This window comes from Lepus europaeus, chromosome 5, assembly GCF_033115175.1.
Source record: "Lepus europaeus isolate LE1 chromosome 5, mLepTim1.pri, whole genome shotgun sequence".
In the NCBI taxonomy this organism is placed as follows: Eukaryota; Metazoa; Chordata; class Mammalia; order Lagomorpha; family Leporidae; genus Lepus; species Lepus europaeus.
The window spans coordinates 93793391-93821114 of record NC_084831.1 but is presented as its reverse complement, the minus strand read 5'-3'; the positions used below and the strand labels follow the sequence as shown (position 1 = coordinate 93821114).

The window sequence follows — 27724 nt, the reverse complement described above, 5'->3', positions numbered from 1 at the left end:
AGTACTTCTTTTATATCTCAATTTTTCTTTCAGGGTCATGCTTTTAAAAAGGCAGTGTTGACAATTTATGTCTGTGGGAATGTGACTTTTCTCATCATATTCTTATCTGCAATCAACCATCTATGAACAAGCAAAGACCTTGACTTTCATGGGCCAGGTGATAATCACCATCAATCCAAAGACACTTGAAACTGTACCAACTGCTGGGAGCGTGTTGGTGAATTTTAATTTGGAAGACCCGGGTCACATTGATAGGGGATTCTGAAGTCTGGTTATTATATAAAGACAAAATGCAGGAGCGTCCTATAGACTATAGACTGACGACAAGCCCTAACTTGTAATTCTGGGTCTTAAGGGTTTAGTATTCAGGAGAGATGAGTCTTCAGTAATGCATGCCAAGATTTTAAGAATGTTAGAATGTAAGGAAATAAACAAGAATGTCATTAGGATAAAAAGGAGGTTGTATTAAGTGGATGGTAAAGGTGCCGTGATACTAAGAAAACATTTACTTTTACTACTTTAGCTGAATGATCTTTGGATTTTCTTTTAGAAAATATGTTTTTATGTTCCACTTTTTGACATGTCATTTGCTCTGTTACTTCTCTGGTAAAGGTTTCATTAACATTTAAATATATTATCAATATTATATTTGTTGGCAATGAAATGCAATTGTGCATCTCTTGCTTGAAGATTTTTTTTATGTAGCTACCTACAGAGCTGAAATTACATTTTATATGCTGTTTTGACTGTAAGATTTAAGTTCTTATAGCATTTAAAGATTGTAGATGTGTTTCCAAAACTGTTATCTCACCCTTCACCCTTCAAATGTCATCTTACAGATATTCTAACTTTTTTCTAAAAATAAATTAATGTGGATGATATTATTATTATTATTATTGGAAGTTATGTGCTCTAAGGAATCTGAATAGCTGTTACTTTCCTTCCTAATCCAATCTTCTATTTGACGATCAGGTCACATATTTGCTATGAAGACTTCTAGCCAGTAGGTGGCAATGTAATACTGAAGTTCTGCTTTGTTCCTGTTTCCTTCCTAGGACTGATTCTTTTTTTGGTATTTGGATAGCATTTCCCTTAAATTCCACCAACACTTCTTAATCTTTATTTGAAAAATTTATGCATTTTTGGGGCACAGTTATGGGTTAGAAACTCAAATTGGGGGCAAGTGTTGTTATTTTCTAGTTGCACTGATGTTTGTTTTCTGTGATTATTTATAAAAATTATTTGATATTTCCCTTTGCATTATCTTGGGCAAAGGAAACAAACAAAACTGCACTTTTGAAAATAAAATGTTCAGGGAGTCATGCTTTATTCTTTCAATTTGAGTATTCATTATTATTTTTATTAATTTTTAAAGATTTATTTTATTTACTTGAAAGGCAGATTTATAGAGATAGAGAGGGAGAAACAGAGAGAGAGAAAGAGAGAGATCTTCTATCCTCTGGCACACTCCACAAATGGCCACAACAACTGTGGCCGGGCTAAGCTGAAGCCAGGAGCCAGGAGCTTCTTCTGGGGCTCCCATGAGGGTGCAGGGGTCCAAGCACTTGGGCCAACTTCTGCTGGTTTCCCAGGCACATTAGCAGAGAGCTGTACTGGAAATGGAGCATTCAGGGCTCAAATCAGCATTTATATGGGATGCCGGTGCTGCAGGTAGTAGTATAACCTGCTATACCACAGCACTGTTTTTATTAATATAAAGAGAACACATTTTATGATTTCCATAGTTACAGGTCCAAGAAGACAAGAACACTTCCCTCACTTTCCAGTCCTCCTCCCTCCCTCCCCTTTCTCTGTCAGTTTTTGCAAAGATATATTTTTAAAAAGATTTATTTTATTTATTTAAAATACAGAGTTACAGAGAGAGGTAGAGACAGAGAGAGAGGTCTTCCATCTGCTGGTTCACTCCCCAGATGGCCGCAACAGCCAGAGCTGTGCCGATCTAAAGCCAGGAGCCAGGAGCTTCCTCTGGGTCTCCCATGTGGGTGCAGGAGCCCAAGGACTTGGGCCATCTTCTACTGTTTTCCCAGGCCATAACAGAGAGCTGGATAGGAAGAGGAACAGTCAGGACTAGAACCAGTGCCCTTATGGGATGCCAGTGCCACAGGCAAGGGCTTTAACCCTCTGCACCACAGCACCGGCCCCTGCAAATATATTTTAATCCAATCTATATTCACAGGCTTAATTTGCCACTAATAATTAATATTCAACAAGTAAAAAGTCAGAAGACCACAGTTCCACAGGAACATAAATGAGGGCTAAAAATGACAATCATATCCCCAAATGACCATTTCATTCTTATACATTTTTGGGTATTCTATATTAACTTCCACATATAAGAGAAAACATGATATTTGTCTTTTTGAGACCGGCTTATTTCACTAAGCATAATGGCTTCCAGTTGCATACTATTCTATAGTGTATTGTGTGTGTGTGTGTGTGTATCTCACATTTTCTTTATTCAATCATTATTTGATGGACATCTGGGTTGATTCCATATCTTAGCTATTGTGAATTGAGATGCGATAAGCATATAGATACACATAACTCTTTCATATGCTGATTTCATTTCCTGTGGGTAAATTCCCAGGCATGGGTTGCCTGGGTCATATGACAGATCTATTTTCAGATCTCTGGAGGAATCTCCATACTGTCTTCCTTGATGGTTGTAGTAGTTTACATTACCACCAAGAGTGGATTAGGGTACATTTTCCCCCACTTCCTCACCAGCATTAATTGTTTTTTGATTTTCATATGATAGCCATTCTAATGGGGGTGAGGTAATAACCTCATTGTGGTTTTAATTTGCATCTCCTTTATTGCTAGTGATCTTGAGAATTTTCTCATGTTTCTATTGGCCATTTATATTTCTTCCTTTGAAGATTGCCTCTTCATGTCCTTAGCCAATTTCTGAACTGGATAGTTTGTTTGTTTGTTTTCAGGTTTCACAAGTATTCTTTATGATGGTGTTGTAGTTTCTGCTTGGCCCCCAAACCTAACTACTGTTTGGGACAAAGAATAACTTCATCGCATTGTGCATCCTTTATTAGAGAGATGATAGTGGAGTTTTTTTATGTTTTTTTTTTTAAGTGTTCAGGTGTTCCTTATTTAAGTAGCTTAGGGTTTAGATACGAACTTCCTGTGTGCCTCTTCTTACAGTGCTATGCCACTTACAGTCCTTTTGAATTCCTTTATTTAAAAAGTAAACAAAAGCCATTAAATATAGCAAACTCAATGTTTACTACAATATTTTCTTCTAGTTTTCCATTGTAAAGATAAATATAATTATTTTTTAAAAGATTTATTTATTTATTTGAAATGCAGAGTTACAGAGAGGCTGAGGCAGAGAGAGAGAGAGAGAGAGAGAGGAAGAGAGAGAGAGATAGACAAAGAGTGAGGAGAGAGAGAGAGAGAGAGAGAGAGATATCTTCAATCCTCTGGTTCACTCCCCAAATGGCTGCAATGGCCAGAGCTGGCCTGATCTGAAGCCAGGAGCCAGGAGCTTCTTCTGGGTCTCCCACATTGGTGGAGGGGCCCAAGGACTTGGGCCATCCCTTTTTGCTTTCCCAGGCCATAGCAGAGAGCTGAATTGGAAGTAGAGCAGCCGGGACTTGAACCAGTGCTCATACAAGACACTGGCACTGCAGGTGGCAACTTTCCCTGTTATGCCACAATCCTGGCTCTGTAAGTTTTCTTCTTATAGAAGGCATGCTCTACAAGATAAAGAGAAACTTTTTTTTTTTTTTTTCAGAAAAAGCGAAACAAATTCTAGAAAATTGTTGGTTAGGGTAGCATTTATGACTCAGTTTAGTTTTCTTTTATTATTTTCTGATCTGTGGAAATCAATGTTAAGGGCATAGGTAGTCTATAGCATGAGTTATCAAAGAAATGAATCAAATTAATGTTAGTACTTGGTTTTTATCAGGATTCTGTACTCTAAAGTTTATGAAAAGATATCTTGTCCATTTTGCTTCCTGCTGCCTCCAAGAGTGCACTAGGAAAAGCTAAACACTGCACATGCCAACTAGAAAGCTCTCTATTTATCTGTAAATGCCAGTGAAACAGAAAAGACAAAAAAGAAGAAAGGTCCTTGTTTAAGATAATCCATTACAGATGGGAATACAAGAAAGGATTCTTCTGAGTTCTTTTCAAGCGGATTAGGATTCTCACTGTTCTATCCACATCCTCCTTTCTTTCTTGACCAACTCTCACCAAGCCCAACTCTGCACGCAGATCATGGATGGTTGCTTTCCTGGAATATGATTTTGGTTCTTCTCTCCCTAGAAGACGCTAGCCTATCAAGTGCTTGTCCATGTTGTTTCTTCTTGGAGACTTCTTCAACTCTACTCAACATAGATTTTTCCTTGTCCTGACAACTCTTGTAGGGAGGTAGCTGATCTTATCAATTCAAAAAGACTGAGAGCTGGAAGACTGGAGTATGTTTGCTTAATTTACAAACTGTTCTTGGCAAGTCACTTACCTTCTCTGAGCTCCGTTTTGTTATCTGCAAAGCCCATCGTCCTGAGTGGTTGTGAGAGTCAGGTGAAGGGATTCCAGTAAAAGTTGCTTGTTTTGTACATGTCATTGATGATGTCTTTGCCGTTTGATGAAGTGTTCAACTTCATAGTTTTTGCATATAAAGTGTGTGCTTCTTATTTTATAGAATTTTTTGGTTGTTCATCTTGAAAATGTTATGCTAAATGAAATAAATCAGTTGCAAAAGAGCATCTTTTCTACGATTCCACTTATATGAAGTACCCAGAGTAGTCAATTTTTTCTGTTTTGCAGAAGCAGAAGGTCAGATGATGGTTACCAGTGTCCAGGGACCAAGGGGAGTTGAAATTATTGTTTAATGGGTGCAGAATATTTGTTTGTGATGATGAAAAGATTTTGGAGATGAATAGTAGTGATGGCTGCAAGGCTCTGAGAATGTATTTAATTCATTGAACTGTATACTTAAACATGGTTAGAATGGTGAATTTTATTACTCTTTTTAAACAAAATAAAAAAAAAATAAAAAAAATCACATGGCAGCACAATACAATAGCCACATGATGGGAACAACTTACATGACCCATCATGGGTGAATGGATGTACACAAATCATGGTACATGCATGAAACAGAGTAGTGTTCAGTCATAAGTACTGAAGTACTGATTCATGCTAGCATGTGGATAAACCTCCAGAATATTTTGCTAAGTGGAGGAAGTCAGACATGAAGGGTCACATACTGTATGATGCCATCTGTATGAAATAATCAGAATGGGTAAATCCATGCAGACAGGAAGCAGATCAATGGTTACCGGGGACTGGATGGGGTGGAGGGAAAGGAGAGAGAGGGGAATAATTGCTTTGTGGCTCTCATGTTTTACTGTGAGGGTGGTGACAATGTTTTAGAACTATATAGAGGTGGTGGTTGCCTAACATTGTGTGTTAAAAAATGACACTGAATTGTTCATTTTAAAGTGGTTAATTTTATGTTACATGAACTTTACCTTAGTAAAAAAGAATATTTGTCTTGTCATTGCTCTTTGGTAATATGTTTGGGCAAAAAAGATATCTGAGGGTCTTTCTGGCAATAAACTTGTAATGAGTTTAATTTCTTGTTTTGTTGTTGAAGATGTTAATGTAATGGTGTATTTTGCCTGGTCAGCTACCTCTAGTCTAGGGGAGAGGAAGCTTATAGGGCACATGCTAAGAACCATTATCTGTTTCCATGAGATCTCCAACTCCTATGTAGAAGACATTATATTATGCTTTGGTCTCTTGTGAGGACCTAAACATTTTTTTTTTTTTGACATTGACATATGATAACCGAACTCTTGGGAGAACTTCCTGAGGCCATACAATCTAGGTATGCTGATAATGTTTGAGTGAGATCTTACCAAACTCATCGTCCTCCTGAAAATTGCTGTAAGATTCAGAAAGCAGCTGCTTGAAGTCCCCAAAGAGTGAGTGAATGGCAGTGTGTGTGTGTGTGTGGGGGGTGGGGTTCTGGTGAAGGGTCCACACTCAGAGGAGGAAAGCTACTTGGAGTGAGCGCTCTGTTTCCACTTTTTGGCTTCATGGCCGTTGTAGTCAGTGTGGTGCTGGGTGACCAGGGAACCAGAGGAAAAATTCCAGTTTATCTGGCACAGGAAAGCAGAGGACTAATGGTTGGGCAACTGCAGCTGTTAGAGTTGGGGGAGGAGGTGATCATAGAAGGGAAAACTCCAGAGGGGGATCCTCAATTCTGTTTGGTCACATCTCTAGTTGACCCCTGAACATGTGTGGACTCTGGCGAAAAGCATCTACAAAACCACACAGCTAACCTCAACCTTAGAGGCAAGAGGCTGAACACTTCCCCGCTACAATCAGGAGCAATACGACAGTATGTATTCTCTCCACTCTGCAGGACCATTATGTTGAAGATGTAGCAAGGGCAGTTAGGCAAGGGAAAAGAAATGGGCATCTACATTGGAAAGAAATAATAAAACTCATTTTTCATAGATAATCTTAGATAGAAAATCTTAAAGAATCTCAAGGAATCCACTGAACAACTACTAGAATCAATAAATGAGCATCAACATTTAAATTAACAATATTTCCAGATATTAGCAGTGAAGCAATCTGAAAGCAAAAGTAGGAAAGTATGATTCCATTCAAAATTGCATCAAAAAGATTCAAACACAAGTAAATTTAACAAAAGTGATGCAAGCCTTGAACACTGAAAATTGTGAAACACTGTTAAAAAAACTAATGTAGATCTAATGGAATGGAAACAAGTCTCTTGTTCTTAGAACAGAAGATATCCTATTATTAATGTAGCAATATTTGCCAAATTGGTCTACAGATTCAACCGTCACTATCAAAACCCCAGATTGCTCTTTCTACAATTGACAAGTTCACCCTAAACTCCCTGTGGAAAAGCAAAGGTCCCAGACTAGCCAATACAATCTCAGAAAAGGATGAATTTGAAGAACATACACTGCCCAGTGTCAAAATCTACAATCTTCGGTAATCAGTGCAGGATGTTCCTGGCATAAGGATAGACATATTGATCAAGTGAATATATTGTGAGTTCAGAAGTAAATACTTATGATCACTTTATTTTTTGACTAGGTGAAAAGGCATTTTGAAGGGGGTAAGGATGGCCTTTTCAACAAATGGTACTTGGACACTGTGAGATCTATATGCAAAAAGATAAATCGAGACCCCTACCTCATAGTGTAGATGAAAATTACTCAAAATTGATCACAGACTTTAGTGTAAGAGCCCACTCTTAGAAGAAAACACGAGACTGAATTTTCCTGATTCTGGGTTAGGTATTTTTTACCTAGATATATAATACCAAAAGCATCATGATAAAAGAAAAAAAACCCAATATACTGGACTTAATCATAGTCAAAATTTCTGTGCTTCAAATGACACCATCAAGAATGTGAAGAGGGGCCATTCCTATGACTAAGTGGACTAAGACTCCGCCTGTGGGACCAGCATCCCATATGGGTGCCAGTTTGTGTCTGGCTGCTTTACGTCCAATCCAGCTCTTGCTGATGGTTTGGAAAAGCAGTGGAATATGGTCCATGTGCTTGGACCCCAACCACCCATGTGGGAGACCTGGATGAAGCTTCTGGTTCTTGGCTTCAGACTGGCTCAGCCTGGCCATTGTGGCCACTTCAAGAATGAACCATCAGATAACAGACCTCTCCCTGTCTCTCTCCCTTTCTTCATAGCTCTGAGTTTCAAAGGAATAAGTAAAGCTTAAGAAAATCAGAGTTGTGTTGTCAAATAGAGTAGCAACCAGCAATATAAATTATTTAGGTTTAAATTTAAATTAAAAATTCACCTCCTTAGTCAGAATCAAATCCTCAAAAGCTACCTTGGCTAATAGCTACTGTATTGGACTAAGAACAAAATAAACACTGCCTTATTGTTGAAAGTTTTCTTGAACAAGGCTTGCTTATGGAGAATTTAATACCTTAAATATTTACATTAGTAGAAGTAAATATGTAAATTCCATAACTTATGTTTCTTACCCAAGAAGGAAAGAAAGAATTAATTAAATCCCAGGCAAGTAAAAAGAGACTATGAAGAGCAGAAAAAACAAATATAACATGGAAAAAAAATGAGAAAAAAATCACTGAAACAAATGTTGATTCTTAATAGGAAATGATAAAATTGGTAAATCTTTAAGGACATGATCAAGAGGAAAAGAGAATGGGCATGTTCCGGCTGCTCCACTTCCAGTCTAGCTCCCTGCTGATATCCTGGGAAAAGCAGTGGAAGATGGTCCAAGTGCTTGGGCCCCTACCACTCAAATGGGAGATCTGTGTGGAGCTGCTGGCTCCTGGCTTCGGCCTGGCCCAGTGCTGGCCGTTGCTGCCAACTGGGGAGTGAACTAGCAGATGGAAGTGCACTCCTTCTGGCTATCTCTCCCTCTGTCTCTGTAACTCTAATTTCAAAATAAATTATGAGTATAAAAAAACTATGAGAACTAATTAAATTTATTAGTATTAGGGCACAAAGTTGACAGGGAAAGAAAATTTTATTTTTATATATTAAAAACAAAAAAGTGCAAAAAAGTAAAAAGTCAACTCTAATTTTAATAGCATCAAAATAATAAAATGCTTAGAAATATATTTAATTAGGCCGGCGCTGTGGCTCAACAGGCTAATCCTCCGCCTAGAAACGCCGGCACACCGGGTTCTAGTCCTGGTCGGGGCGCCTGATTCTGTCCCGGTTGTCCCTCTTCCAGGCCAGCTCTCTGCTGTGGCCCGGGAAGGCAGTGGAGGATGGCCCAAGTGCTTGGGCCTTGCACCCCATGGGAGACCAGGAGAAGCACCTGGCTCCTGCCTTTGGATCAGCACCGTGCGCCAGCCGCAGTGCGCCGGCCCCGGCGGCCATTGGAGGGTGAACCAACGGCAAAGGAAGACCTTTCTCTCTGTCTCTCTCTCTCACTGTCCACTCTGCCTGTCAAAAAAAAAAAAAAAGAAATATATTTAATTAATGGTTATGCAAGATCTGTGCACTATAAAACTGTAACATATTATTGAGAGAAATTAAAATTGACCTGAAATAAATGGAGAGATACATATGTTCATCGATTGACAAACTCTTTAAAAATTTTCAGTACTTTTTTAAGATTTATGTTTTTATTTATTTGAGAGGTAGAGTTATAGATAGAGAGAGGGAGAGACAGAGAGATCTTTCATCCACTGGTTCACTCCCGAAATGGCTGCAACGGCTGGAGCTTGGCCCATCAGAAGCCAGGAGCCAGGAGCTTCTTCCAGGTCTCCTATGTGGGTGCAGGGGCCCGAGCACTTGGGCCATTTCCACTGCTTTCTCACGCTATAAACAGAGAGCTGGGTTGGAAGAGGAGCAGCCAGGATACAAATCAGCACCCATCTTAGCCTACTACGCCACAGTGCTGTCCCCTGACTGGCACACTTAACATTAAAATGATGATTCTTTCCAAACTGATCTGTAAATTCAATTCCGTTCCAATCAAAATCTTAGCAGACTCACTTGAAGTGGTTGACAACTTTTTCTAAAATTCATATGGATTGCCTAGAGCCTATTGCCTTTTCTTGGTTTCTAAACCATTCTCCAATAAAGGAAATCAGAGACTCTTGGAGAAATTGGTGATCCTAGGACTGGGGTAGGAAATATACGGGATAAGCTTGGATCATCTCTTAGTGCCAGAAAGCAAGGAAAATCAAGGTCAGAACATTTATGGGTGCATGTCAAAGGGGCACAGAAGCCAAGAAAAGGAGCTTTTTATGGCCAAATCTGGAACAATTTGAGCAGCCAATTGTGTTGGATTATCATGCAAGTATAAAGTAAAAATTCTTGAGTTCATACTGATTTGAATAAATAATGAAGTAAATTTTGGAGAGAACAAATTTTCTAAGTAGAAGAATTAAAATAGCTATATAGATTCTTTGCCTTCAAGGAGAAGGAGCCTAATTCTCTAAGTGTGGGCTCTGTGTAGAGGAGTAGATTGAGTACATTATGCAAAGGGGAGGAAGAGTAACTGCAGTGACCTGACCAACACTCCTTCAGCCAAGTGATCAGGGTCAACACCAACAGTGACAAATCATGTTGAAAGTATGTGCCCTTGAAATGGTGGGAATGAGTATGCTACTTTCCCTCTGTGGTCTTCCTTCCCCCAACTCATAACCCCAGTCTAACTGTGAGAAAACATCAGAAAATATGGAATAGAAAGATTTCCTGCAAAAGACCTGAAGAGTAAGTTTCAAAACTGTCAAGGTCATCAAACCAAGGGAAATCAGAAAAAAATAATAGCCACAAAGACTCTTAGGAGATATTCGAATTAAAGGTGATGTGGTTGTCTATATGGGATCCTGCATTATAAAAGGATGTTAGTGTTAAAACAGTAAGGGAATCTAAATACCATATGGGACTTTAATCACTGTGTGTTACTATAGATTCATTAATTATTGCAAATGTATCACAGTAATGTTAAGAAATTCATAATATGGAAAACTGGATGCCTGGTATGTGGTAACTTTATACTATCCATCTCTATTTTCCTGTTCATCTATAGCTAGTCTTAAAGTCTATTAAGAAGCAAGATATGGTTATCATAAAACTACACTAAAGAGTGTTGTATTGGTATATATCAATTAAATAGAATCTTTATCTAGACCTGTACTTAGAAGATCAACTGATTTTTAGCAAAGGTGACAACGTAATTCAATGTAGAAAATATAGTCTTTCATAAAATAGGGTTGGAATGACTGAGTATCTACTAAAAAATAGTTTTCCTTAAATCATACTTCATGTACTCTTTCCTGCACTTGTATTTACTTACTTTTCTTACTCCATTTAACTAAAAATGGCCCACAGACCTAAATGTAGGCACTTAAATGTACAAAACATCATGATGTGAAATGATGAAGGGTATGGTGGTTCCAATCTTGATGTGTGACATATCAACCAAAATTTGATGATAGGACACTTGCGACTTTTCATTCACTGACAAATTGAATCCTCAGGCAACTGTGCGAGGCACGTGGCATTTATCTAATTTGGCAGATAAGGAAACAGGCTCAAGTAAGTTGCTGGTCGCCCACCTGGTGTGGTGGACACCGCTAGTGGCTGTCGTACCCCCAGAGTCCCTTTCTGCAGTGCCATAGCTGCCCTGAGGCAGTGCGGATTTCTGTTGACAAGGTGCCTCCAGAAGTATACTCTGTGGATCTTTCTTTTTTTAATCCCAGGCCTTCTTTGAAGCTACTGAGCCTGTGTGACTCTTATGACAATACAATCCAGGAGCAGCACTTAATCAAAAACCCTTGGATTTTCAGTAGGGCTCTTTGTGGAAAGTGTCTCAGAAATTTAAACCCCCATATTTCCCAGGACATTTCAGACTGGCAGAAGGAGCTCTCTTCCCTTGGAGGTTAGCTGCCTCTTGCACAGCATCTCCCTGGATGTCCATGCTTCGCAGGTTAATGGTTGTCCTCATGAGCTCCTTCTATTTTTATCATTATCTCCAGATCCATAATGAAGATAAGGTCCTTGGATTGAGTACCTGGTTCCTGGCTTTGGCCTTGAGCCAGGCCCTACCTTTGCTGGCATTTGGGAAGTGACCCAGTAGATGGGAGACCCCTCTCTTTCTGCCTCTCAGATAAATAAAAATTGAAAAAAAATATGGAGTCTAACATAGTCTCAGCTGAAAAATCTAGTTCCTGTGTTGGGAAGAAACAGACTAGTCACTGAGAGCCAAGACCCAGACAATTTGTACTGCCATAATGTAGGGAAAATGTGGAAATAGATCTTGAGGATGTAGGATGGAGGGAAGTATAATCAGGCATGGTAAAAGAGAATTTATTGGCATGGGAATATTCCCCTTCAAATCAGGATTTAACATTTTGTCAAGAATTGCTAGGAATGACATTCCACAAATACACATACTTATTCATTTTCATGTTAAGATTCTAACTTGTTCACAGGAATTGGTCACACCTTAAACTAGATATGTGTACTTTGAGAATATGGGAAGTCCTTTAACCAACACCTTTAGGTCATAATCAGTCATTACACCATGGGGTTCACGCTGGACTGAGTGAGAGGAAGAATGCTAATTTAAGAAGAACGGACACACCAATTATCATCTGAAGTCATGTACATTGTCAAGATAATCCAAAGCCATCCCCCCAAATGGGGTAATTATTTCATGTGTCTTTTGGATGTATGCAAGGGTTTAAAGTCTGATCAGAACAATTGTCTTTGTCCTTTGCAGAAGGATAACTAGTTGTCTTCCAGTATTATTGATTTGGGATTACTCATCAGATTTGAAGATGAATGTGTGATGAAATACAGTGGCTCCCTATGATCTTTCCATCTTTATGTGAGCAAAGTTATGATGTCAGTTAGTGTAATACAGTCAGGATATTTCAAATAACTTTATTTTAAAATTTACAAGCTCTTATTAGAAATGCTTTGGTATTAATGCAATAAAAATATACTGGTTTTCCCCCCATTGAATCATGTTAAATAACTGGAAAAGTTAAGCATTTTTTCTTCCCAGCATTTTGGATTTTTTTTTTTTACAAATAATGGCTATTACTAATTCACATGGCTTAATATGGGTATATTTATAATTTTTTGGACTTCAGAAAAAAGAGCAAAAATCCGGAAGAGCAATTTTCATACATTTCTTAGCTGCTTCTCCAAAGGATGTTATCATTGATGCACACCTATCAGATCACTTTTTTCCCCAGCTTTGCCATTCTCATCCTTAAAGCTGTAAATTAAAGAAAGAAAAAGAGAGAGAAAGTTATAAAAAAAGATTTAATTTTTACTCCAAATGACCATTTCATAGAATACAGGAAATTTTAGAACATACCTCAGATGGTTTTATCCAACAATGTGAGCATTGTTTTAGTAGCACAAAAAGTAGAAATAATAAGCTATGGTTAACTTAAGGTAGAGGCAGGTTCAGAATGAAAAGGAACCTATATCTCTAAGTATTAGAAAAATTAGTAGATTAAACACAGTAAAAGTTGGATAAATATAGGGTTGGTGCACACTTTTGCTATTAGCCATAGATTCACATTCCTATAGGTCAATGACTAGGTTTTGTGTATATTTCTGTGCTATGTGCTACCAAAAATAAAAATGTATAGACATTTAAATTCTACTACATGTTTGGGTTATGTTTTAGCTCATTCAGCTTGGTTATATGAAGGAGCTCTCTCCTTCGGATATGTAATGACAAAAAAAATCTTTATTGATGAAAAGGTGTGAGCCAGTAATGAAGAGTGGGAGTGATTATAAAATGTTTCTGTCAAGATATAAATGTGCTTTCAAATGACAAACATCTTTTTTGACTTTATTCTATTGCTAATGATATAACAAATGTGGAAAGCACTTTTTAAGCTGTAAATTTAAAATTTAAAATTATAATTCTCCTCTAGTATTCTGGTATCATACCCATAATATTGAAGACTTCAAGGTATAGCTGCCTAAGTCATATTCCAAAAATTGAGAGATGCTTTCAGGGCACTGAGTTCATGACTGTATTAATGATCTAATATTACATTCATGTGTAACATGGCCCCAAAGCTAGTTATTTCACTGATTGCATAATTTTGTTTAATGAAAAAAAAAATAAAAGGGAAGATATGTTCTCTCATTTTCAAGTCATATATTAGTTATCTATTAGCAAAGAAAATGATCCCATCTCTAAAAAGTCCTTTTGAACAAATATGAGAAGTGTTGAGGATACAATACATGATGATTTTTTATTGTCACTCCACTTACATGAAATATTTTCACTTCAAAGAAGTTAAATGGCATTATTTCTCCTGAAACTTTAAGCAGAATGATCATTTCTAGAGGCATGGCTAAGACTATTCCTTTAGATTGAGGACTGGTTGTGAAACTTTGCTTTGTAGGAAGCAGGATTGTCTCTATTGCTAGGAGCTGTTGGATGGTGAGCCCTGCAGAGGACTGTAGTTTTGCCACAGGAGATGAGCAGAAAGCAGAAGGAAGTCTTTGCAAAGTCTCCTCTCCTGGATTTTATGGACATTTACCTTGCCCATATAGGCCCAAAAAGCCAGCATAGGTGAGAGACTTTTTGAAGGGCTCTTTTAAGGCAGAGACAAAGTCCTCTTCCCAGCAGTTAATTGTAACCTTGAGATTCTGTAAATCAAGCCTACCTGTTTACTGCAGACATTCAATAAAGTGTGTTAGAATCTGCTTTCTTTTCTCTAAGCCTATGGAAAATAAAAGGTATGAATGCTAGGTAGAGCCTATAGGGCTAGAGCACATAGGAGGTGGAAGGCTCCATGGAGTAGTAGCTGAAAATCTTGGGTCATCAACTCTCTTTTGGATGTCCCTTTTCTGATCCCTGCCTCCTCTTCCTGGAGCAACTTCAGACCCATCATTTCCACTGGCAGAACTTGGTGGAAGGGAGCTTGTCCTCTTACTTTCAAAAGCCCTTGGCCCCTAATGGCTGCCATAGATTGACAAGTTCAGCACCAACAGCATGTGAATTCCTCACATTGTGAAACACCACTGGCATTTCTAGGAGGGAAAAGTAGAGATAGAAGTACAAGAATAAGTGGATGGGGACTAACAAGACAGCCAGCTGTCTACTTGGTGGTGGTGGTGGGGTAGTAGCGGCTCCAAGGAAAAGATTGGGGCCACACAGTAGTGGGAGTGTCTGGCATTGGTCTATAATTGAGAATGTGACTACGTTATATTTGTCTTAGCAGACGGACATACTGCTGCCTAAAATTTTCTGTCATGTTTTACTCTGTTTAAAATTTTGACTAAAAACATTTTGTCTTTAGAATCTCTGGGCTCTACTACTTCCCATCTTTTTTCTCCCTTTATGTTGTGTTTCAAATTAAAAATTGTTCATAGAGAAGACCTTGATAAGTATATTTATACTAAGGGAAAAGAGGCTAACAATTCTTTGCTGTTATGCTTACCAGGACTATTTATATTTAATAGGAGACCTATACCATAAATAAAGGAGCTAACTGAAATGTGGGATTCAAGCATCATAAGCATTTTTTGAGAGATTGTGGAAAAAAGCTCAACCTAGTTAGTGTTTGTTAACTGGGATTGCACGAGTGGCTATCTTCCTCATATGTGGATAGCTCTTGATGGTATATGACAATATGAATGACCTATATTAAAAGCCATTTAAAAATATCAGCTCTTTATTTCATGTGTGGAATTGGAAAACAGGGATGTAAAACAATATGATGGATGGCAAGGAATTTGGAGCATTCTGTTTATAAGATACTTTGATTGATAGCACAGAACTTTGTATTGTTACTTTGTCTGGAATATGTTTTCCTGTTTTTATGATTTTAGTTCAGTGGCATGATTAGTGTCGTCTGGAAACATTAGTCATTTCCTGTCATTTTCTTTGGGGTAGGTGTGTTGACATGGTTAGAGGAGAAGGAATAAGGGTGTTTTGGAGCAGTTGGCTAATATCCAAGTTCAAGAAAGGAGGGTTTTATAATGGGTAACATCACTGCTATTGACCATAAACAGTATGCTCCTCTTTTCTATGTCTTTTGAATTGTCTTAAAAATCAATTTAAGATGCAAAGTTTGATCGGCAAAGAAATTTCATTCAAAAAGGAACTTATTATCTGAGGTTTTCATTGTGGGGACCCATTACTCAACTATGATTGAGAAAGGTATGCATATACTTCCCAAGTGGTTAGAAATTCTTCAGATAATTAATCTGCAGTTGGCATACTTAACTACTAGAAATAAAGGAAAGGGTCTGTTTCATTGTGTTACTGGAAATCCAACACTGGGTTTCTGGGTTGCAGAGCAAAAGACCTTTTTAAATTGTGCAGGTACAATCACACTTCTATGGACTTAACAGGCTGTGTTGCTGGATTAGTTGGTACTTAATATTTATTGCTTTTTAATGTGAATTCTTCCATTAAAGACATTTAAAATTACCATCCCTTTCAAATGTCCTGCACCTGAATGGCTGGGTAATTTTACATTTCTCTTTAGCCAAGGCAAGCACTATAAGCTAAGGTAAGCATTAAAAGTGATTTTGTCAGGCTCTTATTTATTCTTTATAAATGACTATTAGAATACAGTATTTAATTGATAAAAAGGAATCTAAAGTTGAGGAACTATCACTTTTGTAGAAAAAGTGTTGAAGTTTTTTCCTTTCAATGCTAAAATATCCAGATAGCTATAATTCTGTAAAAATTCTGTAGAGAATGAGAAATGCAAATATATAAAGAGAAAAAATAAATATGGTAAACTGGAATGACTATGCAAAGTTAAGTGTTACAGGTGAGGTAAGGCAAACTGATATTGTATTTGAAAATGTAGAAAAATTAAAGTTAATAAAGCTATAAAAGTACAGAGAAACAATATATAACAAGGTAATAAAATATCTGGAAAATAAAATTTGTTTCTTGTATTTTCTTGCAAATTAAGGCAACTTGTTAACTTATGCCTATACAAGTTTAAGCCACAGTGGGGCACAAATAAGTAGATGTCATTGGACTCCAGAGGGAAAAGATACGTTACTGATGATCCAAAGTAGTAGTGACCCAACACATTCCCACGAGGTGCCCTACCATGACAGCAGATGCGTTTCTAGTTACTTAGGTCAATCAACGCACTGTCCTAATAAGGCAACAACTTACTTTCGAAGTGACTTAATCACTATCCTGTGGTACTGGAAATTCAGACACCATCAATAAAAAATCTCAGGTGCGTTCCGAGATGGTCAAAGAAGCTGAATGCAAGAAGGTTTGCTAACGCAGAAGAAGCTGTTACATGACTGCACAGCAGTGGCATGCCTTGCCATTTCTATTACCTGTTAAAGATGGATCCTCAGTCCCATCTCCAGCTACTGGAACATTGAGTGGAGAATGGTGGGCAGGGCTGCCTAGGCTTTCTTCTTGCTCTTTCAAAGACATGGAGTTTTTGTGGGGAGAGTTGTGGTTTGTATTTTCCTGGGGACTAACTTCTGATCTCTTTCTAGGAAGTGGTGTGGGTTTGGTTGGCTGGTAAACCTGACTGTGGGGAGCGATGGGATGGAAGGAGGGTTCCTCAGCTTTGCCCTCACTCTCCTCCTCTTCGTCATCAATCACAACCAGTTCTGCGTGGATGATCCCATCATACCCCGCCAGGAGCTTCTTTTCTTCCTCATTGTCTTCTGCCTGCTGATACCCCATGAAGATCATGGTCACAGGTTCTGCCTCATCCACATCAGAAGGCAGGGAATGGACGATATTATATCTGATGTCCTCCTCCTCCTCCTGGCAAGGGGGCGACTTTCCAGCTGTCGCCTCGCAGGGGTTCAGTCTGGCCTTTGGAGAGGGTGCATATTTGTCCTGTAAGACGTTCGAGTCTTCCCAGGGAGTTGTTAGCCTCTTTTGTGGGGTGAGGGGCATCTCTTCTGTTTGTCGAGGCACTGTCCGGGGATGAGGGACTGGCCGAGTGGGACCAACATGATTGATGTTGTCACCTCTTTCCTCTGAGAGTCCATTGTCCATATGATGTGTGGATTCATTTACGTCATTGCCCAGTCCATTGGCTCTAATCTTTATCATTTCTTGAAAGTCTGGTCCAGGGGTTACCTTTTCTCTCTGTGGGGTTGTAGGCCGACAAAATGGATTGGCGTATACAGGCTCATGGTATTCCGTTGGAGATTTAGAGTTCCTCTCTGAGGCTTGTCTTAAAAGATCTTCTACCTCCACTGGGGCCAGGCCATCTGTGCCATTGTACGCGGCACTGTGATTGGAGCTTACAGCATAGACTGACTTTTGCCCATCGTCATAAACTTTTATTCCTGTACCTTTAAAGTCATCTGATGGGAGAGGTATTGAAGACAGAACTGTACTTTCTCCAGTCTTCAAGTCTTTTTCAACTTTAATTTCCATGGCATACAAAGCTGTTAAGAGAGAAATTTGATCTTTGACTTAACTTTTTCTTTGATAAACTAGCCAGTTTTCATGGTATACATTTTAAAAAAACTTTTATTTAAGTTATACAAGTTTCATGTATTTCATATATCATGGTATTCATTTTTATGCTGAATATACTCTTTGATTTATGTAAGATGTCTCTTTTCAAAAATCCTCAATTTTACTCATTAATTATATAATGATTGATACAATAACAACATTGATTTTTATGGAAAGGTGGATGAAACTGTTGAAAAAATTAGAAGGATTGAAGAAGATAAGCAGATTGGACAAGAGAAGCTGATGGTTTCAAATAATAGGAATTTTCACTAGGGAGCCAAAACAAATCTTTATAATTAATAAATCCACAAGACATTTACACATTTTTGCTTGGCTCAATGGGAGGGATGGATCTCAATTTAGGAAGACTATATTGCAGTATGCATTGCAGTAGATAAAATGTCTTGCACAGTGTATGTTATTACACTAAAAACTTGTTGCACAGGCAGGAAGTCTTTTGAAATTATAAAGGAATGTTCCAAAGTTTTCACAACAGGGAAGTTATTTAGGTGTAGGACTAACATGGAAGAGGGAGGGAGAAGTTAAGACTTGGGTGTTTTTTGTTGCCTTATGTTTCATTTCTTGTCAAGTAGAGAAAGGACTAAAAATAGAACAATGTTGTCTGTACTGAAACAGCTGGTCTGGAAGAAACCAGTCGATATTGGGGAAGCTGAGACCTGGTTCATGGCTCAGGCAAGAGCTCCAAGGCTAAAATTTTAATGAACAAGGCAAAACTAATAGGAATCTGGGTGAAATTATAGTGTGACTTTGTCTGCTTTTGTTGTTTCCTACAGTCCTTTTAGAACTAACCTTGCATGTTGCAGCTCCTCAATAGACTAGTAGTTTTTGGCCTTTCCTGACTACTCAACGAAAACTGCAACGGCCGTCAGCAACATTCTTGCTAGACCTTCAGCTCTGCTTTATTCTGAATTTAACATTCTCATGTGATACATTTAGTGAATACCTGCCATGTGTCAGGCACGTAGTAGGTATTCATCAAATATTTGTTGCATGAAAGAATGACTGCTACCTGGAGATGCAGCTCCTCCTTCTACTTTACAATTGAAAGATTTTTTTTTTCTCTGCATTGGTACAAACATGCAGTTTTCCAGGGACTTTGCAGTGTGAGTTTCATGAAAATCATTCCCCCATGGGGATCAATCATGTCTAACCTTACCAAGTGTAATATTCTCCTTAGCAACCCAAAAGAGTGCTGGATGGACTTTGTCACAAGAAATGCTTTTGACCAGCGAATCTTTGCTTTCAAACTTCTTATATCCTTCAGGCTTTTACCTTCCTTGTCCCTCTCTAGTTTGCTAGGGAATCAAATGCTTGGAATCAGTTCTGGAACCTTATTATCCCCACCTATGCAAATGACTCGCATACCTCATGGAACTGTGTAAAACCACCACTGCTTTATCTGGAAGCATAAACTGTTGTTGCGAGTTATGAACATCTGACATTGTAAAACCTGAAATTGAGGATATGCATTGAACAGAGATTTTCCCTTTACCTTTTCTATTTTGCTCATCGTCTTCCATTCCTTCATTTCTTTCTTTCCTCAGCTTGGAAGGTATGTAGGATTTTGGAAGATCCGGAATATTAGCATAGATGTACTCAATCGACTCTGTATAATTAATATGAATACAAAATACATATGTTTACAATAATGAAAAAAATTCAGCAGGCATATCACAAAATATCTTAGAAAATAGTTAGCTCAAAAACATACCTCCTGATGTTTCTTCCTTTTCCACTTTCACAGACTATAAGAAAAAAAGTTTCATGATGAATAGTTTACAAAAAGAACATCTAAGTGTGAATATGCTTTGAAGAGTAAAACAGTATTTGTGGATTTATTTTGGGAGAGAATCATAGTTTTAAAATTAGTTAACTTAAAATTAATTTAAACTCACCTTTATTATGTCTTCTGTTGTTCTCTCAATTAATTTTAGTTTCTTTAAAATTGCCTCTTCATTAGTTGAGATTTGTAGTTCAGCTTTTTCAAGATCTTGAATTTCTTTCTCAAGCCTGACAATAAAAAGGCGTATGTTTTGTGGCTTAACACAGTACAATTGCAGGGTTCTCAAATATATCTTTCCCACATATAAACTGTATTTGGAATATGGCATGAAAATAGGCAGATACTTTGGATTCTTAGCATCACTCCAAGCACCATAATCATTATGCAGAAGTTAACTTACACCTGACTTTGAGCATGTCTAAATTAAAAAATTGTTTATTTATTCAAAAGGCAGAGAGGGAGAAGGAAGAGGAGAAGGAGGGAGGAAGGAAAAGAAGGAGGTAGGAAGGTAGAGAGAGAGAGAATCTTCCATCTGCTGCTTTACTGCCCAAATCACTGCAATAGCTAGGGCTTGGCCAACCTGAAGACAGGAGCTGGGAATTCCATCTGGGTCTGCTTATGTGGGTGGCAGGGATGCAAACAGCTGGGCCATCTTCTGCTGCCTTCCCAGGCATATTAGCGGGAAATTGTATTGGAAGTGGATCAGCTGGCAGTGGAACAGGCCGTCTGATAGGGGATGCTGGTGTCACAAGTAGTGGCTTACCTAGCCATGCCCTGGTCTGGCAAGCCATGTGAACAACTTTTAACTCAAGGTTTCTTTTCTTTTTGGGCAAAGGGACTTTTTAGGGGAAGTATTTGATCTTTGCCCCATTTTCTCCATTACAATTGCTAATGTTACTTCCAAATGAAATAAAACAATTTTTTTTTTGTAAAGAGAGTTACAGCTGAGCCAAAAGGAATGGTATATTCATAATTATTTTGTCTACTTCACCATTTTTTCTTACTCAAGTCTCCATGTAACTTATTTTGAGAAAATGTTATAATTATTAAGCTTTATTTAATAATCATAATTATTTAATGCTTAGAAACATTGCATGTCTTAACATTGAAAATGACTGTGTTTTAATTTACAGCTTCCTAAGACTTGTGCCATATTATAATGAATGGGGTACAGCAATGTGGAAATGGGCAAAAACAGTGGACTCAGCTATTGCTGTTTAAAGATTACACTTTCTTGGAAAAAATAAGCACACCTGGCCTGATAAAGTATAAGAAACTTATAGGGAGAAAAAACCCCAAAAATAACCAGGTACTGCACTGTTACAAACTTTCTGAGCTTGGATCTTGACCCACATACATGTTGCTACACGTCTGATTCAAATGAACTGCAGGGGGCAGCATTGTGACTGCTACATTGTAAAAAAATATACAGCTACTGGCAATCATACAGTTACCAAGGCTGGCCCTTGGCAGCCATGAAACACATGTAGTTTCCCAGCCAAATACTCTAAGCTCCAAAGTCAGCTGCCTCAGAGGATGGCTGATTAGATACAGCAGCTGGCATAGGAGATGACAGCTGTGGATATTCATGTCAACCAAGATACTTGTCAGTTTTCTTGACTTCCTTCGTGAAGATGGTCACAGGCCCTACAGCTGCAAATCCTATGCTGTTGTCACATGTCACACCAATGAGAGCCCTAGATGTGGCCTACTAGGCCATTTTCCTACTCATTGCTTCAATTTTAAAGTTCTCACTCTGGTCATTGGTAGTTGGCCATTCATAGCTGAGGAGGTTTTTCTTGTATATCACAGAACGCCAAGTGCAATGTAGTGCTCCTAGTTTCTTAGAAGTTGCTGAAGTGTGACTGTTTTTCCACTAAAATTCTTTCCACATCCTTGGTAGAACATTTGCCCAACAATAGAGTTGTGGGGGTATGTGTTGGTCCAGTTTGGTAAAGTAAAAAGCTCTGTTCTAAAAGTGACAGGTCTAGATTCTGTTTTGTCTCTACCGCTTACTTCTTGGGAGAGTGAATTCCCTTAAACTCCCTAAAACTGCTGTGCAATGTTTATAATGAGAATAGTAGTAATCTGCCTGGCTTTACAGAGACCCTTTATGAAGCTGAGATGAGATGATGTGTATGAAACTACATGGAATATTGTCGGTATCAGATATAAGTTTATTGTGGTATAATCCTTAAAGGTTTCCTGAAACACACTCTGTATTTTTCCCCTTTCATCCCATGACCTACAGCGTTCGTTATGTGATACACATGTTAGAGATTTTCTATGATGTGGAACCTTTGCTAGAAAACAGCTTATGGCACAGTAGGTTAAGCTACTGCCTGCAACACCAGCATCCCATATGAACACTATTTCAAGTCTTAGATGGGGCACTTCCAATCCAGCTCCCTGTTAATGCATCTTGGAAGGCAACAGAAGATGGTCTAGATACTCGGATCCCTGCCACCCACATGGGAGACCTGGATGAAGTTCCAGACTCCTGGCTTTGGCTTGGTGCAGCATTAGTCATTGTAGCCATCTGGGGAGTAAACCAGTGGATGGAAGATATTGCTCTCTCTCTCTCTCTCTCCTACTCTCTCTCTCCTTTTAGCCTCTTGGTGACTCTGTCTTTTAAATAAATGAATACTTTTTTTTTTTTAAGTGAAAGAGCAAGCAGCTGTTGGACCTCAGGCTCCAACTGTGGAATCAGGTGTAACTGGGTGTTAATCCTGATTCATCTGTCAGCTTCCTGTGTAATCCCAGCCAAGTCATTAGAATTCACTAAAACTCATTGTTTCCATTAAAGAATATTTATTTAGCATCCACTTTGTTGCAGGCAGTATTGGACAGACTAGGGATGAGACAGCGAGCAGAACGTATACCTTATTCTTAGGGGGTCTGTCTTCCAGTGGGAGACAACACACTAATGCAGAAGCTGCCAGCCTTTTCTGTAAAGTACTACAAGTACTAAATATTTTAGGCTTTGCAACCCAAATGTGGTCTGTTACATAGTCATCATTTTTCCTCTTCTTTTTCTTTTAAGACATTTTAAATATGGAAAACATTCGCAGCTTTTGTCTGTACAAAAACAACTTTGAGCCATAGTTTGCCAAATCCTACGTTAATAAGCACATGTGTATATGTATATATGAATATGTGTACATGTATGTGCATATACACTAATATATGACATTGTGGTAATTGATAACACTATGGTGGTAGTTGCATAAGACTGGTAATGCCACAATCATCTTAGTTTGTGAAAGCATACAATATTCACATGATGAAATTGACCAAAAATAATTTCTGCCTGTTGGTAAGTGACATGACTGTGTAAATGTAAATACATATGTCTGCATATGGATACTTATCTTTTGATATCTTATTGGCTCCAAAACCCTCAATAATACCAAAATCTGCAGAAGTTCAAGTGTGTTATATAAAATGACATAATATTTGAATATAATATACACACATCCCCAGGATACTTTAAATCATGTGTAGATGGATAGAATTGCCAACATTGTTACTAATATTATTCTAATACATAATGCAATGTAAGTACTATGTAAATAGTTGTTGTACCATATTGTTTAGTGAATAATGACATGGAAAATGTTCAATACAGATGCAATTCTTTTTCTGAATATTTTTCACCAGTGGTTGGTTGCATCTGTAAATGCAGAACTGGAAGATATGGAAAGCTGGTTGTGTATACATATATACACAAAATGAACAAATGTGTGCACATATGTATACACACAGAGATACTTAATTATGAAGAATAATATATTCCACAATAAAATCAGGGTAAGAGTTATAAGCAGTAGGATAAGTGAGCGAGAGAGAGAGTGCCTAGAGAGGAGGCACTATTTCACACAGTGTCTTAAGGGATTATCTCTCTGATAACATGTCTAATAATAAATGCAGCAATTCAAGAAACAAGAATAAGGAAGACAACATGATGCCCCCCAAAGAACACAACGCTTCAATACTAGAATGTGAAGATGAAGAGACTATGAAATACCAGATATGAAATTCAAAGAAATTGACTATAGGATTACTTAGAAGTAAACAGAAGCAAATTTATGAACCAAAGAAATCCATACATGACATGAATAAAAATTTTTCACACGAAATTGTGATTTTAAAAAGAAATCAAAGTAAAATATTGGAAATGAAGAATTCAGTACAACAAAGAAAAAAATAGAGTGGAAAACTTAAAGGGCAGACTTAATGAGGGGCTGGCACTGAGGCATAGTGGGTAAAGCTGTGGTCTGCAGTGCTGGCATCCCATATGGGTGCTGAATTGAGTTCTGGCTGCTACACTTCCATTCCAATTCTCTGTTATGGCTTGAGAAAGCAGTAGAAGGTGGCCCAAGTCCTTGGGCCCCTGAACCCTCAAGGGAGACCCAGAAGAAGCTCCTGGTTCCTGCCTTTGGATTGATACAGCTCTGGGCATTGTGGCCATCAGGGGAGTGAACCAGAGGATGGAAGACTTCTCTCTCTCTCTGTCCCTCTCTCTCTTTCTGTGCCTCTGCCTCTCTGTAACTCTGCCTTTCAAATAAATAAATATATCTTTTTTAAAAAAAGAATATCTGGGTTAGAAGACAAATCTCTGGAAATTTTTATTTATTATTATTATTATTATTTTTTTTTTTGCCAGGCAAAGTTAGACAATGAGAGAGAGACAGAGAGAGAGTTATAGACAGTGGGAGAGAGACAGAGAGAAAGGTCTTCCTTCTGTTGGTTCATTCCCCTAATGGCCGCTACGGCTGGCGCTGTGCCGATCCAAAGCCAGGAGCTGGGTACTTCCTCCCAGTCTCCCATGCAGGTGCAGGGCCCAAGCACTTGGGCCATCCTCCGTTGCCCTCCTGGGCCACAGCAGAGAGTTGGACTGGAAGAGGAGCAACCAGGACTAGTACCTGGCACCCCAAACGGGACTAGAACTCAGAGTGCCGGTGCCGCAGGCGGAGGATTAGCCAAGTAAACCACGGTGCTGGCCTTAATCTCTGGAAATTTTATAGTCATATAAAAAAAAAGAAATAAGAAAACTTAAAAGTAGTGTTGGGAGATGTATGGGATACTATCAAATGACCCAACATATGGGTCTTAGAGTTCCTGAGAGAATGGAAAGAGAGAATGGATTAGTAGGCATTTTTAGTGAAATAATTGCAGAAAACTTCCCCAATTTGGAGAAAGAAAGGGTCGTCCAAGTACAAGAACCCACAGAACTCCTGACAGACATGACACCACATTGTATTCAAACTCTCCACAATAAAACATAAAAGAGTCTAAAATGTGCATGAAAGAAATGCCAGAATACTTTTAGAGGATCTCCAATTGAACTCACAGTTGACTTCTCATCAGAAACCCTATGGACTAGAAGAGAATGATGAGATATATTATATTTCAAGCCTTAAGAGAAACAAAATGTTAACCTAGAATATTGTATCCTGAAAATCTCTCATTTAGGAATGAAGATGGAACAAAGGCCTTCCATAACAAACAGAAATTGAAAGAATTTGTCATCACTTGCCCAGTCTTACAAAAGATGCTTCAGGATGTGCTACACACAAAAACTTGGTCATCACTATGAAAGAAGGTGAAGGCAGAAAATCTTCCAGTGAAAATACAAAGGAAATCAAAAGTAAACAATAGGAATATTTATAGAAAAATGGCAGGGCCAAATTGTTACTTATCAAGTCATCTTAAATGTAAATGGCCTCAACTCTCCAGTTAAATGATACAGACTGTGTGAATGGATTAAAAAATCCAAAATCCATCAATTTTCTGCCTACAACCAACACATCTCAACAACAAAGATACATGAAGACTGAAAGTGAAAGGGTGGAAAAAGTTATTCCTTGCAAACAGAAACCAAAAAAGAGCTGATGTAGCCATCCTAATAACAGACAAATAGGCTTTAACACAAAAACTGTTAAAAGAGACAAAGAAGATTATGTAATAATTAAGGGATCACATCAACAGGAAGATGTCTCAGGAAATTAAAAAAAAAATCGAAATCGTACCATGCATTTTCTCTGTGCACAATGGAATGAAACTGGAAATAACAATTTCAGAATCTCTAGAATATATGCAAACACATGGAGACTGAACAGTGTGTCACAGAAGAAATCAAAAGAGAAATAAAAAAATTTCTGGAAATGAATTAGGATGACAATGCAACATATCAAAACTTATGGGATTTAAAGGGATACAAATTGGGAAGGAAGAAGTCAAACTATCCCTATTTGCAGATGACATGATTCTTTATACAGGGATTCAAAAGAACTCCACTAAGAGACTATTGGAACTCATAGAAGAGTTTGGCAAAGTAGCAGGATATAAAATCAATGCACATAAATCAACAGCCTTTGTATATATAGGCAATGCCATAGTTGAGAAAGAACTTCTAAGATCAATCCCATTCACAATAGCTACAAAGAAAATTAAATACCTTGGAATAAACTTAACCAAGGATGCCAAAGATCTCTACAATGAGAGTTATAAAACTTTAAAGAAAGAAATAGAAGAATATACAAAAAAAATAGAGAAATCTTCCATGTTCAGGGATTGGAAGAATCAATATCATCAAAATGTTCATTCTTCCAAAAGTAATTTACAGACTCAATGCAATACCCATCAAAATATCAAAGACATTCTTCTCAGATCTAGAAAAAATGATGCTGAAACTCATATGGGGGCATAGGAAACCTTGAATACCTAAAGCAATCTTATACAACAAAAACAAAGCTGGAGGCATCACAATACCAGATTTCAAGACATACTACAGGACAGTTATAATCAAAACGGCCTAGTATTGGTACAAAAAACAGACAGGGGTATCAATGGAACAGAATAGGAACACCAGAAATCAATCCAAACATCTACAACTTACCTTTGACAAAGGAGCTAAAATCAACCCCTGGAGCAAGGACAGTTTCTTCAAAAACAGTGCTGGGAAAACTGGATCTCCACATGCAGAAGTATGAAGCAAGACCCCTACTTTACACTTTACACAAAAATCTACTCAAAATGGATTAAAGAATTAAATCAATGACTCAATACCATCAGAATGTTGGTGAACATTGAGGAAATCCTGGAAGACATTGGCATAGGCAAAGACTTCTTAGAAAAGACACAAGAGGCATGCACAATCAAATCCCAAGTTGACAAATAGGATTACATCAAATTGAGAAGCTGCTGCACTGCAAAAGAAATACTCAGCAAAGTGAAGAGGCAACCAACAGAATGGGAGAAATTATTTGCAAACTATGCAACTGATCGAGGATTAATGAACAGAATCTATAAAGAGCTCAAGAAACTCAACAACAACAATACAAACAACCCAGTTAAGAAATGGGCAAAAGACTTAAACAGGCATTTTTTAAAAGAGGAAATCCAAATGGCCAATAGACATATGAAAAAATACTCAGGTTCACTACACATCAAGGAAGTGGAAATCAAAAGCACAATGAGGTTTCACCTCATCCCTGTTAGAATGGCTTTCATACAGAAATCAACAAACAGCAAATGCTGTTGAGGATGTAGGGAAAAAGATACCCTAATCCACTGTTGGTGGGAATGTAAACTGATACAGCCTCTGTGGAAGAGAGAATGGAGATACCTTAAAAAACTGAATATAGACCTATTGTATGACCCAGCCATCCCACTCCTGGGAATTTACCCAAGGGAAATGAATTCAGCATATGGAAGGCTATCTGTACCTCCATGTTTATTTCAAGTCAATTCACAATAGGAAAGATATAGAATCAACCAAAATGTCCATCAACTGAAGACTGGATAAGGAAATTATGGGATATATACAACATGGAATAATACAGTGGTAAAAAAATTGAAATACTGTCATTCACAACAAAATGGATGAAACAGAAACATCATACTTAGTGAAATAAGCCAGCCCCAAA

General features: G+C 38.0%; 2 protein-coding genes across 2 annotated transcripts in view; one reads left to right on the top strand and one right to left on the bottom strand.

Annotated features, from left to right (window-relative positions):
* The window catches only part of FRRS1 (ferric chelate reductase 1), a 52404-nt gene extending 50300 nt beyond the window's left edge, over positions 1–2104 (top strand). The window contains exon 16 of the mRNA XM_062191809.1: positions 34–2104. Within this exon, the coding sequence (XP_062047793.1) occupies positions 34–126 (93 nt within the window). The 3' untranslated portion in view covers positions 127–2104. The remainder of the gene's footprint in view (positions 1–33) is intronic.
* Positions 2105–12409: 10305 nt separating this feature from the next.
* PALMD (palmdelphin) overlaps positions 12410–27724 on the bottom strand; it is a 61867-nt gene continuing 46552 nt past the window's right edge. The window contains exons 4-8 of the mRNA XM_062191808.1: positions 19906–20020; positions 19722–19755; positions 19503–19616; positions 16837–17916; positions 12410–12766 (exon numbers count right to left, since the gene is read on the bottom strand). Coding sequence (XP_062047792.1) covers positions 12723–12766; positions 16837–17916; positions 19503–19616; positions 19722–19755; positions 19906–20020 — 1387 coding nt within the window. The 3' untranslated portion in view covers positions 12410–12722. The remainder of the gene's footprint in view (positions 12767–16836; positions 17917–19502; positions 19617–19721; positions 19756–19905; positions 20021–27724) is intronic.